We start from the raw sequence: 14,216 nt of genomic DNA on the forward strand, positions 1-14,216 counted from the left end.
TGGAACCATGGACTATTACACTGGCCTCTCAACTAGGGTCAGTAGTGGCCTACTTGAGAGGCCAGTAGAGAATAAACAAGCTAAATGGAACCATGGACTATTACACTGGCCGCTCAACTATGCGTCAGTAGTGGCCTACTTGAGAGGCCAGTAGAGATGGGGTTTACTGATTTCCGTGTAGAGACAGACGAGATTAGGAGTGGCCTCACAATAGGGCGACTATAGACACCTAGTTGAGAGGCCATGATGTGGGGAAGTTCACTTTGGTGACATATGTTTCGTTATTTTGAGCGCATTAATAGTACAAAATGAATTTCTTTTGGGAAATATCGCTGAGAACATTAGGTTAAATAATCAAAAACTGTTAAAACAGTAAAATCATACGAGAACGTTGCTTCTGAAATATGCCTAATGAGTATTCAAATAGAGCTGTTCATAGCATTTTCTCCGTCATCGGTCTAGCTTTTCGATCTAGGAAAAATACTACTATTTTTACTACTATCCTACTAAAAAAAATCCCACTATCGAAGGCGGCCTCGTAAATAGGAAAGATCCAAATAATGTAACCCTACTTAACACAGCCTTAGCTAAACCAATTTTACTTTTTAGACATATAACCATAGTTACGCTAAAATCCGCATTTTAATTTTTAAACTAGCGGTATTTGGAAGTTACTAGATCTGATATATTGGTTCCCAGTCTTGGTTATGAACCTGTAAAGTTCCTGGTGAATGAGGATGGAGAAGCTACCATGATTGTAGCGTATGAAGGTGCCTGTTCGAGAGAGAACCTATTTGAAGACGACCAATTTATGGAGATTAAAGCATACAATTGTTTTAAAACCATTTTTGAAGAAGGATATGCACTTTGCGCAGGAGTTACACCAGAAGCGCATGAAAAGCTTTCAGAAATTAAGTTCTCACCAAAAAACATCACAAACTATGAGAGTCCTATCTCAAGAAAATCATCCAAACTATGCTCAATCTGGTTTAAGCCATCAAAATTTGCGTCAGCTAAGCATTTAAATGTAAAAAGTCATTGCAACCCATGTCGTAATGTATCCAAACATATCAGGAAATTAGGATTGCAATGTGCTAAACGCATTTATGCCTCTCCATCATCAAACTGTCCTTTAAAATATTTATCACCAAAAACTCAAAACAAGCGTCGATCGCATTTGCGTGTCAGAAAGCACAGGCTTTTTGAGGCAAACAAGAAACTAAGTGTAAAATGTGAAGAATATGAACTTCAGTTAAATGCAAAACAAAGCGATGAATTATTTAAAACTACAAAAATTATAAGAAAGGACTTTTCAAATGAGTTTGAAGAGATCTTGAATGAGAACCCAGAAGCAAGTGCATCTCTAAGAGAAATTTGGGAAACTGATTGTGCTCAACAAAGGGAACAAGATCGACAAGATTTTGCAGAGGATCAATCAAGAAATTGTAAGACCTATTTTGTCATTATTTTAATTGTGGATTTGTTTTAAATGCTTGTTAATTTTAAAGGTAATGGAAAGGTCGGAAATAGATGGAGTGTGATAACATACCGAATAGGTACAGTATTTTTTTTGGTATAATTTCTTTTGAGAAATAAATTAAAAGCTCTCATAATTTTTAATATAACAATTTATCAGCCCTCGCAATAGCATGTCGCAGCAGAGCAGCCTACGAAGCCCTAAAAAGTTTTGCAATTCTAAATTTACCAAGTTGGAGAAGTTTGCAAAGGAAAATGTCAAAGCATCTTGATGGTCCAGGTATTAACTTTGACTATATGCAAGAGCAGCAGTTATGTTATGAGGAGTTCGTCAAAGAAGAATTGGCTGTAGGAAGAAAAGAACCCAAGGGGGATGGAATACTAATCTTCGATGAAGTTAAAGTTACTGCAAAAGTAATTTGGAACAGCAAGAATCACCAGTTGGTAGGACTTGCCATGACATCGGATGAGCTGTCCAGCTTAGATGATATTTACGAAGACCTCAAACCATCCGAAACCTTACCTAAAGCTAACTACATGCTTCAATTCCTTTGGAGGGATCTAACCTCAGATTATGATATTGTTGGACCATATTTTGCCTCAGAGAACACAACTGACACACATTTCATCGCCGCTTGTCTTTTTGAAGTTCTAAGAGCTTTCCACTTGCACAACTTTAAAGTTTCTGTCTTAATGTGTGACGGAGCTGCGTCAAATTTGAGCCTGATTAAACAAACGCAAGGTTATCAAGGAGCTTACGGCGTGAAGATATCAGCATCAAAAGAGGTCAACATTGAAGTGAACCCTTCTTTCCGAAACCCATTTATGCTAAATAAATTTATTCATTGGATCATCTGCCCTTCACACGAGGTAAGTAATGTGTAAGATTTTAAATAATAAAATCTTGCCAGCCATTATATGGCAAACTTTACTGTAGATGAAAAGCCTTGTCAACGCCTTATTTTCATCAAAGGAAGGAGGGGCACGACAATTTGTTAAACATGGCATAAAATTTGGTTGGGACTCAATAATTGCAATGAAGAAAAGGGAAGATCAAAGACGAGAGGCTGGAATTCCGAGATTCATTCCTGACCTGGTGCAAAGCTATATTGACAGGGATGCCTGGACCAAGCTCAACGTGAAGCCCGCTCGGATAATGCAAGTAAGAAACTGTTTGAGGCAAGGCTCTAGAGCAATGAAAAATAAATTGCCTATTTTCAGCAAAATGAGGTTTTGGCTGAGCTATTTGAACACGCAAACCCAAAGAACGGAGACAAGCCAGACGATAGTGAAGAAACAATGGCAACGTTCAAGTATCTTGAAGCTGTGAGTTTACTTTTTGAAAAAGGCATGCTAAAGAGAGGAAAAATCACTAGCTTAGAAGATCCATTAATGGTGAACATGGAAAATGGGTTAAAATATTTCAAGGATTGGCTAGTAGATCTAAAAGGTAAATTTATTCTAATCATGAATGTGCTCTAATTCTTAGGATTTACTGTTTTATGTTTGAAAACAAATTATAGCTCGTGATGTAAAGTTTAACATGATGTATCCAACTAAGGCCTTTTTGGCGTGGCAGGTAAGAGTAAAAATTGTACCCTGCGGTTATATACCCGTTAAGAACATTTCGTACCATCAAGACGAAGGGCCAAATAATCATCTACGTCTTGCAACGATTAATATATCATGTTTTCTTATAGACGTGGGATCTTTTAAGGGTCATGGTTTTTGGAATGAAAGCTCTAGTAAAGGACTTCACTAAGGATTATCCAGGTTATTACCTGGCACCTCTCCGCCTAAATGGGAGCGCTGTTGAAACGCTGTTTTCACAATACAAGTTCAATGCCAATGGAAAGTTATCGGGGGCCAATTTTGCTTACGCTCGAAAAAATTTACAAACTAAAGCTGAAGTACATGGCCACCATCACTCCAGCAAAAACTACCGAAGCGAACGCTTGTATGTTAGCCGTAACTTTTCAAAATTTAACCAAGGACGCGTGGTTAAACGTAAGGCTATTAAGCAAAGTTTAGTGAAGAAAAGCTAGAATCAGTGAGCATTTGGAATTGTTTAATTAATTTGGAAATTAAAACATTCTGTTATACATTTTAATTGTCAAGTCATTATTAAAATTTGCATTTAAAGTCAGCTAGGAACTTTGGTTTTCTTGTTTTTCTTCCAGAGGATGGTCCCGGCTCAAATAGAGAGTTTTTTTCGCCACCTGATTGTGTTTCATTTGAACTATTTATCACAGATTTATTTGTACTGTCTTTTTCGTTAAGCTTCTTGGATGGTTTAGACGATTTCGGTTTTTTGCCATTTGAGGCATGTATAATTTCTTCTTTGGGCTGCACAACTTCGCTCGGTTTAGCCATTGGTTTAGAGAGAGCTTCTGTGACTTCTGATTCAATCATGGTTTTCTTTGGACGCCCTCTTTTTGCGGGTTTCTTAGCTTGTCCTGATGGACTGTTTGGTTCAAAGGCATCTTTAGCTATCACAATGTTTTTTGGACGCCCTCTTTTTGAGGGTTTCTTAGATTGTCCAGATGTACTGTTGGGTTCTATGGCATCTTGAGCTATCACAATGGTTTTTGGACGCCCTCTTTTTGTGGGTTTCTTAGATTGTCCAGATGTACTGTTGGGTTCTATGGCATCTTGAGCTATCACAATGGTTTTTGGACGAGCTGTTTTGGTCAGTTTTGACACGTCTTTGCGATTTTTCACTTCTATCACAGTTTTCTTTTTACGTATAGCGGTTGGATTTGAGACTTTGGGTTTTGAGATTGTGGCTGTCGACATTTTCGTGGTCTTTTTTGAAATACTGCTATCTTCATTCAGGGGTTGATTAAGCGAATTTTTGGATGTTTTTGAAAGAATATATAGTTCATCCCTGAGAGAAGCGCAACCTTTACTCATTTCCTTATGGTTTTCACTTTCCTGCGATTCTTTAGCTCTTAACCAATCATTGAACATTGCGTGAACCATTTTTCTTGTCCATTCTTTATAAAATAGATGTAAATCTTCTTCCGCACGATCTGTGAATTTTCTTGCACTTTCAAGAAATTTCTTGACTAGACTGGCATCTTGGAAAACATTTTCTGCCATTACTTTTATAATGCCTCGTCCGTATTTACAGAAACCCTCTGTACTAAGGTAGCTTCTAACTTTCGAGTTAAGTTCCCGTAAAAATGGTTTAAGCTCCTCTCTCGGAAACTGCATTCCACCGTCATCTCTCATAAGCATGCCCGTATAATTTAAATTCACTTTATCTTTGGCATCCATGCTGAAAATCCAGCTCAATTCGTAAAGTGTTTTAGCTTCTAGGATTTGCTTCTCAGATAGTGATTTTTCTTTTCCAAATCGAATCCGATTTTTAAAAACTCTTCTTATACTCGATAAGCAGCCACCGCCAAATGAAATATAGCTTCTGTCGTATTTGTCTTCTACACTTGCATCATCGATACTTTCAATGAGATCATCGCAGCCAGTATCAGTATCATTTGCTGTCTTTGATTCGGGGTTATCACACTGGTTATTCATATCTAAATCGATACTTTCAATGAGATCATCGCAGCCAGTATCAGTATCATTTGCTGTCTTTGATTCGGGGTTATCACACTGGTTATTCATATCTAAATCGATACTTTCAATGAGATCATCGCAGCCAGTATCAGTATCATTTGCTGTCTTTGATTCGGGGTTATCACACTGGTTATTCACATCTAAATCTCTACCAAGTAGCTTCAGTCTTGATACAGAGAATACTTCATATCCATAGGCATGAAATAACTGGAGTTTCTGATAGTCTGACACCTTAGCCGCAGTTGAGGTAGCTTCTGTGATCAAAATTGATAAATCGAAGAAATGTTTCGCGATGGCACCATACCAATTTATAATCGTGAGCGTGCTTTTTTCTGACGTACTCTTAACTTTTTTTCTTTTGATAGAAGTATTAGGAGCATTAACAGAATCATATATTTGGTAAAATAACTTTATAAGATACTTAATTAGAGATTCAAATTGAGTTGTTCGACTAGCCAATTCATTGTGCAATAAAGCTATTTCACTTCCAGGAACATTAATATTTTTCAAAAACCTTTCGGTTGAACAGTTACTTATGATAATATTTGTGCATGATGTGATTACGTCGGAATTCATAATGAAGGCCCTAGATTGATAGAACATACCAAAATCAGATAATTTGAAGGTAATAAATAGATGAAAACTAATTATTCTGAATTAATATTAAAAAATAAAAATTAGTTTCAATAAAATACATACTTGAGGTTATAATTGCACAAGAACGAAACATCGACAGCCTTAAGCCTTTGGAGAATGAAAATCTAGCAGACAAATAGGCCGCCTGATACCGCGGAGAACTTAAAGAACTATATTTGCAGTAAATTGGTTAAAAGCTGTGTACTTGCGCAAAGTTTTCGCGGTTTTCTTGAGGTTGGTCGGACTCCCGTTACCACATCAGCCTCTAATGTCTCCCTTCTCCTTTATTCCCTTCTGATATAATGTTTATTAACTTATGTTTTCATTTACAATAATTTTGTATCGGTGTGTAAGCATAAGTCATGTTGCTGGCTTAACGAACAATTCTTAAAATATACAAAAATAATAAATTAGGGTTAAGATTCTGTCAAAACGCTTGGGTATTGACGTTCCCTTCTTGTTATCCTTATAAACGTTATCAGGCTGCGGTGTAGGGAGCTATCGCGGTTTAGTGAAATTTTCTCTACTCTCAAAGAAAAGTCGGTGTTTTTTCTTTTGTCGAAGAGATGTTAACACGGGGACGGGACCTCCCTGACTGTTAGTGTAAACAGTGACATATACATATAGTCAACCCCAAGTTCAGGATGGACGCCACCATTCTGTATATTTACGTTTGTATTGTATTCCCTTCCAGTTTTTCATGCCCCCCTCTTTAATACCATTCAAGATTCGCGAATTTACTAGAAGAAAGTGTTGTAAGGCGTTCAACGAGTGCCCCTCGTCTGCACGGCTGGTCACTGTGCACAAACCTAGGGGGTGGTGACAGCGACTAACATTGGAAAGAAAAAATACTCTACTTTCACTCAACGGGAGGGCATTCGGAACGTTCGCCCTAGAAAATTTCCGTAGAAAGTTTCTCTCGCTTTAGTGACGTCATAGTGTTCCACTATTTCGGGGAGAAGAACCTGAGAGGAGACTTATTACCTCTCCGAGTGACGTATGTCACGGAGAGGTTCTAAAATCGACAGGCATGTCTGTGTGTGTGTGTGTGTGTGTGTGTCAGGCTGTTGTTATTGACTTACACCCCAGGGGACCGCGTTCGCAGTTTCCGAATCGAAGCAAATGTGTTCGCCATTTCCGGACCGCATTCACAGTTCCCGGAAAATTCAAAACTTGAGGCTATCCACAATTCAACTGGCCACTACTATTTCATCTGACTAGTCAATTGTCCATTCCACATGAACACCAATCTGTATTCACTGGCTTCTAACACCACCACCTTCTGGGCGTTGCTTTTGTCTATCCCACAAAGACACCAGTCTGTACTTACTGGCTTCTAACACCACCATCTTCTGGTCTTTGTTTTTGTCCATCCCACATGGACACCAGTTTGTACACCTGGCTTCTACACCACCATCTTCTCGTCTTTGTTTTTGTCCATCCCACATGGACACCAGTCTGTACACCTGGCTTCTACACCACCATCTTCTGGTCATTGTTTTTGTCCATCCCACATGGACACCAGTCTGTACACCTGGCTTCTACACCACCATCTTCTGGTCATTGTTTTTGTCCATCCCACATGGACACCAGTCTGTACACCTGGCTTCTACACCACCATCTTCTGGTCATAGTTTTTGTCCATCCCACATGGACACCAGTCTGCACACCTGGCTTCTACTCCATCATCATCCTTAAGGTTAAGACATACGCGGCGATCGGCCAGGGTTACGAGAAACGTCCGGCCTCCCAATGGCGGGGCTTCCACCAAAGGTTCACGCAATTGCGCTGTTCTTATCCATAGCTGCGATTCGAAATCCTTATATACTACCTATTAGAATAAGGTGAAGCAACCGGCGTATGCTTCATTTTAAACGCCAATATTAGTCAAGTCTCTCAAGAATGTTTAATTGTTCTTTATCAAGACGATGTAACGCTCAATAAGGCGAACAACTAACGAAGAAAATATTTAATATTAATTATATTTATTTTAATATTTAAGATAATCTTGTTTCTAAACTCAAAATTAAAACGGAAAGAGTTAAAAAGCAGTCTATTTTTTTGTCTGTGTGTGTCTGTCCGTTGTCACACTAGTGCGCCGAGTTAGCAGTTCGCTTTGTTTTGATGTGTTAAGAAATCCTACAGAACCTTAATATTCACTTTTTCATAATATAAAGTGAATATGTCGAAATCTTTTTCGTAATTACGATGCATTTAGTACTTTTGTCGCTTTAAAGCTCTGTTTCATTTTGATATTCCAAGAATGTTTTTTAATATTGTTATTTGAAATGGATGTTTATATATTACTTAAGCTATACTACATCTGTTTATAGGATAATCCTTTCTATAGTGATTTCAAAACGAACGCAACGATATTGGTCAAATGTATTTTTATTTGTCAACAGGCCTAGTAAACCAAAAAGTAAACGCTTGGGTTTGGTTTTCGTTTCTGTAATGCAGAGACATTAACGGTTCAGAGTGAGCCGAAAGTTAAATACACTGTTAAATAATTAGGCTTAGATTTTATAATCATGGTGGATATCTGGGCCGCGTTCAGCAGAGCGCAGTGCTGTTAGCAGTGTCGTACAGGACGGGATATTGCTTTTGAATTTGACGTCACGGTGCTCAGCGCTGAGCCAGCGCGGTCTTCAAAGAAAATAGTCGGGTTTTGGGAAAACGTGACGTAAAACGCGTAGTTCTCAGCTTGGCGAAAAAACATGGAGGAATTAATACAAATAGCTCTTGCTGATTCTGATGGGACTATAGCTATTTAATTGGCGTGAAACCATTTGATGACGCGAGAATTTTAAGAGACATGTTACTTTCAAATTTTAATTATAAAAGACGTTGTTATCTATCTCTTTAAATATGTTATCATACAATTTTTGTTAAGCCTTGGTACCTTGCACGCTTTATTGCGCTAGCGTCATTTTTAAAACACCGATTACCGGAAAAAAGCTATGACGACAGATCTCACCGGTAACCGTTTTCCAAAATCCGCTGTCATTTTGGGGAGCTCTGCTGGACGCAGCCCAGACCAGTGAAAGGTCTGATCGTAATCGGATTATAGCTTCGTGTTTTCATGCTATTTATGGTGCGCATTTACTTCCAGTGTGTGTAGCCACAAATAAGCTTTGGTGTTATGTAACGTTAACAGTCATGTTGACAAACTAAGAAAATCGTTGAGGTGAAACGAGAGGATAGTGTTTACATGGCAACCCTGTTGTGAATATGGTTTTGAACATAGAGGGTATACAGTTGAGGAGTAGAAAATTCGGCCTTTACAAAAACGTAAAGGTAATATCCCTCCAAAGGTTTAGCTCTTCATTTCCCGTTTTTCCCCCATCGGATGATTTTAATGTGTACAAGTATATCCTTATTGGATGTAAAATGTCGTCTGATTTACAGTATATTTGCTATGCTTTGTATACTGCTTTAATATTTCATAAATTTTAACTTCAGTATTTGTTCTTAAAAAAAGAAACATTTCCATATCTGGGTAAGTAAGTTTGTAAGTAGTCCTCCTCGGAGAGGTAATATTTTGGTTTTCCCAACTTGTACTATTTTTAAACTCGTCTGTCTTTTTAAACCCGTCTGTCTTTTTAAGTTTCGTCCTTCTAGTTTTTATGTATATATCGTTCACAAACAAAATTAACTCTATTATATTAATATTTATATATATATATATATATATATATATAGTTCACTATAATTATTGTTTGCGTTATTATATATTTTATTTAAATTATATACTTTGGTTAAACTAGATATAATTTAAATATTGAAGTGAAATATATTTCAGTAGAGGTATTATTAGGAATCAAGGTATTGTCAAAATGGAATGATGGTATTATACTATTACTATTATGTATAACATGCGTAATTTTCTAAATATAAATTATGATTTTTCTGAAAATAGAAGAAACGTTATTTTGAGATCTGTAAATTTTAATTTTTAAAAAACTTTTTGGTTTACAATTTTTAGATTATAACTTTCTACATCAGAGATTTTGGTTTACAAATTTTTAAGTTACAATTTATTTCATCTTTTTCTCTTTCTTTCTGTCCTGAGACTGGATATTTTTCCTTTCATTTATGAAATTCATTCTTATAATTGTTCTCATTTTAATATAGGCAAAGACAAGTTCTTTTGAGGACTTGGATTTTTGTGTTAAAATTAAATTTGTCACGGCATTAACAATTCCCTCTTCTTTTCGAAGCCTAATTATACCCATTTCATTCGGTTCACGGGTAGTTGAGCGGTTTTCAAAAGAGTGTTTTGGAATAAAGCGGTTCCCAAAACAGCGGTTTGCAAAACGGCGTGGAAGCAAAACCGCGGATGCTGTTTCCGCGTTTCCCAATACAGCGGTTGCTGTTTCCGCCCAAACTGTGATTGATAGGGAGGGAAATCTCTATTATATTAAGTATATAGAACAAAGAACAATATTATGCAAAAAGCAGTAATGTTATATCGGAAGTGAATATAAAATATAATTTTTGGAAAAGGCGTATTATTTTGGGAAGTCAATGAAGATAAACAACAATATTTTGGAAAAGGCGTACTTTCGTACGCTCAAGATATAAACGCTGTAATCAAAATGCGCTGAAACGAGAAATGGCTATAATGGCAAACGCGTTTATGCAAAGGCCGTTTTGGACAATGCTGTTTTGATAACACGCCCAATCGATAACATACCTTTCATTCGATTCGTGGTATTTTAAAAATTCAGATTCAAAAAATCGAACATCATTTAAAAAACTATTTGATGGTTTGGTAATTCCACCATAGCTTAATTGCGCCACCCATGTTGGTTTGGCATAGCAGTGTTCTAGTTCTAAATTATTTTTGCATGTCAGATCTAAGTTTGGGAATGCCTTATCAAATTTATTGGCCAACCAACCTGCCAAATATTCTAGTCCATTTTCTTCACATTCTGTGAGGGTTTTGTTTGTGTCTATGTTTAAAGTTGCCTGCGTTTTTATCACCCTCTTGTTATAATCTTTGTTTGAGGAACTGTAGGTTGTTTTCCTTATCATCATTTCTGGCCTAAAAATGTTTGTTACAAAATATTCATCTTGCGAATTGCCTATTGTATTTGTATTTGTCTGAATGATGCCAGGGTTTTTACCTAAAATGATCATTCGAATTCTATAGAGAGCATTAAGAGGTGTTGGATGATCATCCAAGCCACCTCGTGTGCGTAGCTGTGAAAAGAAATTCTCCAGACAGTCCTGATTTAGGCGATAAGTCAATATGTATTTAATCCCGTATTTTTCGTTTAACTGATGATATAGATTTATGACTGAATTAATACTAATTATGATGCCTTTCTGAAAAACTTGCATTGTGGTTTTCTTTAAAGGTAACGCCTGCTTGAAAATTTCAGACATCTTTATTAAAGCTTGAGTTTGTTCATCTAAGTGCGTTCCAAATCCGCTTTTTGAAATAATGTCATCATCTTTCACGTAGCTGTTCATGATGTCGAACCACTGATTGACAGTTTCTATAAAGTCGGCCGTATTTTCTCCTAAATCACCCAATTTCATTCTTTTTATTGCCGAGGCCACAGTATGCGACATCAATTCCGCAGCCATTCTCACATTTTGGCGTTGAGTTCCTTAACATTCCAAGTGGAGTTTCGTTATTTTGTGGCATCTCCTTAATTCACTTTGATCTTGCTTAAAAAATGACAACACAGGTTCTTTGGTAATCAGCTTTCCATTGTAGTTAAATCCGTTGTCGAGAAACCAGTTTCGAATTAATTTCAATAGGTGTGGGGCATCAGCTAAACAAAAAATCTCCTCTAGAGGGTTTACAGGATTTGGAAATGAGTTTTGGTTAACAGAAATACCCAGCTCTCTCCATAGTCCTTGATTTCCCGCACCCATGTCATTTACGCAGGCCACCACAGTGAAGCCAGCAGAATTTAGTTCCGTGATCGCCTGGTATAAAAGTGACGCAGTCATTTTTTCATCGAATCCAAGATAAATTGGCTGTTTCCAACTTGCAAATAATCCTCGGGCCATTATCACTTGTAGCGGACTATGTTCGCCCATGATCTGGTCATGTTTTACGTCGTATTCCAATAGTGATCTAACTTTTACTTCATCAAATGTCAATACTACTAATTTCTCTATGATTGGCATGTGCGTTCCATTTGCTTTCATTATTTTTAGAACATCATTTAGTAATCCTGGCCTGAAATCTAGCTTAGAAGCAAAGTGCCTAAGTGTTGCTATATGAGGCAAAGGAATATTGCGCTGCACACGAAGGTATATGTAGGCTCGTTTGCTGAGGTACCATAATGCAAAGGCCCTTGCAATATCTTCATCATCCCACTTCACTTTTTTGGAGCCTTTTAACATTTTAATTTGGCTTTTAGTAAAAACCTTTTGTAAAATTTCTTCATGTTTGAAGTTGTTTTCCGAGAGCAACTTATTCTCTTTTTTCAGCCTTTTTAAGTCTTTCCTCAATAAACGTGATTCAATACCTTGAATTGAGTTATTGCACCTTAATGAGCGTATTTTTTGGTCCTTCTTGGTTAATCTGTTCATCAGCATCTTAGTTTTCGCGATACTTGCTTTTCGCGCTAAGAGAAGTTTCTTATTTTTGGCCAAAACTTCCTTAAAATTGCACTGACATGGACTCCTTGTAGAATTTCGAATAGAAGAGATACTTCGTGAAGGTCGATTCGAAGAATTTAAGTTTCCACAATCATAATAGGAGTTGATACCCGAATCAATTGTGTGCGAGTCTTGGCTTAGTTGCTCAATACTTTCTTCAAGTTTTCTTATGCTATTTTGCTTTGATAACTTCTTTAAAAGCGAACATTTCGGAGTTTCATTTACCATGAACCTTGATTTTACCTTTTTGGACATAGGAGAGGTAATTATCTTTGAAAAATCACATATACTGTTTTCTTTATTGACTGGCAATGATCGAATTTCCTTGCATATTTTTGGCGTACTTTGGTATTTACATTCAAACAGACTAGACGTAAAGGAAATTTGGGTTTGGGGGGTCAATAAAGAATTCATTGATTTCTCAAGTAGGCTTTCTCTCTTTTGGGATGAGGGAGATGTCAACGAGTTGAAATCAATTTCTTTTGAGTAGGAAGTATAATTATGGTCATTTGATGTTAAGGAAGAAACTGAGTTTTCCTTCAGGTACACTGATTTGGTAGGCGTAATGTTTAAATTGTTATCACAGTTTTCTTTTCTGGAAGGGGTCGAGCTATTCTTCAATGAGTCCAATTTGGGAGATTTTGGAATGCTTAAATTGATATCACAGTTTTTTCTCGAATGACTATCACATATGGAAGGAACCGAGTTATTTATCAACGAATCCAATTTGGGAATATTTGGAGTGTTTAAATTCTTATCACAGTTTTCTTTGGAGTAGGAATTACATTTATTTTCGAGCAATAAGGAAGGAACTGCATTCTTCTTTAAGTATCTTCTAGGCTTTATATTTAGAAGTTGAGATTTTAAATCGGACTCATAATCTTCAGTTGCCAAATGTAACGAACAAACTTTTGAGGATTTTGTATTAATTTTGTCTGTTTTGATCTTCTCTATCCACCTCTTACGAACCCACGTTTCAACAGGAAACTTGTGATACGAAACTCCGATGTTCTTGGTTTTCATGACGTTGTTCACACAACCAACTACTGCACAGTTGTAGCCCGGCATTTTAAATACCTATAATTTTAAATTTTGTTCCCTGGTTCTCTCTCTGCTCTCGCGCGGAACTTCTTTAGTGGAACACTACTACGTCATCTTAGGGGGGCGCGCGCTCTCTACCCTCCCAACCAGCCACCGCGAAATTCCCTTCCGAAAACAGGCTCTATGCTCTAACCTTATAGTGCCTGCACGATTTTGACCGACCTTGACTTTCACTGTAGATCCCTCATGGAGCCTTTACTGACACCACACCCTCAATCACACCAGTCGGGGGAATTTTGGCAGCTTGGTACGCCAGCCATTGAAAAGAAACTTTCAATTCCTTCCTTTCAATATAAGGGTTAAAATTCCTCGAAATCTTCTATACAAATTCTGAAACTTACTTTCCGAGGGGACAATCACTGTAACTTTGTCTGTACAGTTGCGCCTAATGTTTACATTTTTTACCCATAACTGTACTGAAAAGGTCCCGCATAATCAGTACCCTTTACTGAACTAAAATGATCACGCATATTCCGTACCCTAAACTGTAGTAAAATTATTATGCGTAACCCGATGTCGGTGAATTTGGAAACTGATAGTGATTAGCCTCTCGTTAGGCTCAAAAAGCCACACGCACCTGCACGTAGTTTTGAATCGTCGGTTCGGTAAAGGGGGTTGGCAACAAGCTTTCGTAACCTTGTCTCGATGCCCTACGAATTCAAGGTTTAATAAACGATAAAGGCCCTTAACAAACAGGAGTTTAGTACTTAGCTTGACGCTCGCGCTTGACGGAAACTACCAAAAATGGATATGACGGATACCATGAACATTATAAAGGAAAAATCATGGACTGTTTGTTG

General features: G+C 37.3%; 2 protein-coding genes across 2 annotated transcripts; one reads left to right on the forward strand and one right to left on the reverse strand.

Annotated features, from left to right (window-relative positions):
• Positions 1–573: 573 nt before the first annotated feature.
• Positions 574–3,586, forward strand: LOC149587205 (uncharacterized). The gene is made up of 7 exons (XM_089863335.1): positions 574–1,445; positions 1,509–1,556; positions 1,637–2,346; positions 2,414–2,638; positions 2,698–2,926; positions 3,000–3,055; positions 3,177–3,586. Exons 1-7 carry the CDS (start codon positions 752–754, stop codon positions 3,519–3,521), a joined length of 2,307 nt encoding a protein of 768 aa, XP_089719461.1. The 5' UTR covers positions 574–751; the 3' UTR covers positions 3,522–3,586.
• Positions 3,587–11,003: 7,417 nt separating this feature from the next.
• On the reverse strand, positions 11,004–13,383 carry LOC149587206 (uncharacterized). Its single transcript, XM_089863520.1, has 2 exons — positions 11,544–13,383; positions 11,004–11,477 (listed from the first exon to the last, which is right to left on the reverse strand). The coding sequence occupies exons 1-2, from the start codon at positions 13,381–13,383 to the stop codon at positions 11,311–11,313; spliced, it is 2,007 nt and encodes a 668-aa protein (XP_089719646.1). The 3' UTR covers positions 11,004–11,310.
• Between the last annotated feature and the right edge of the window lie 833 nt (positions 13,384–14,216).

Source organism: Phalangium opilio, unplaced genomic scaffold (assembly GCF_054372755.1).
Source record: "Phalangium opilio isolate 3A_F unplaced genomic scaffold, DU_Popi_V2 ptg001170l_1, whole genome shotgun sequence".
In the NCBI taxonomy this organism is placed as follows: Eukaryota; Metazoa; Arthropoda; class Arachnida; order Opiliones; family Phalangiidae; genus Phalangium; species Phalangium opilio.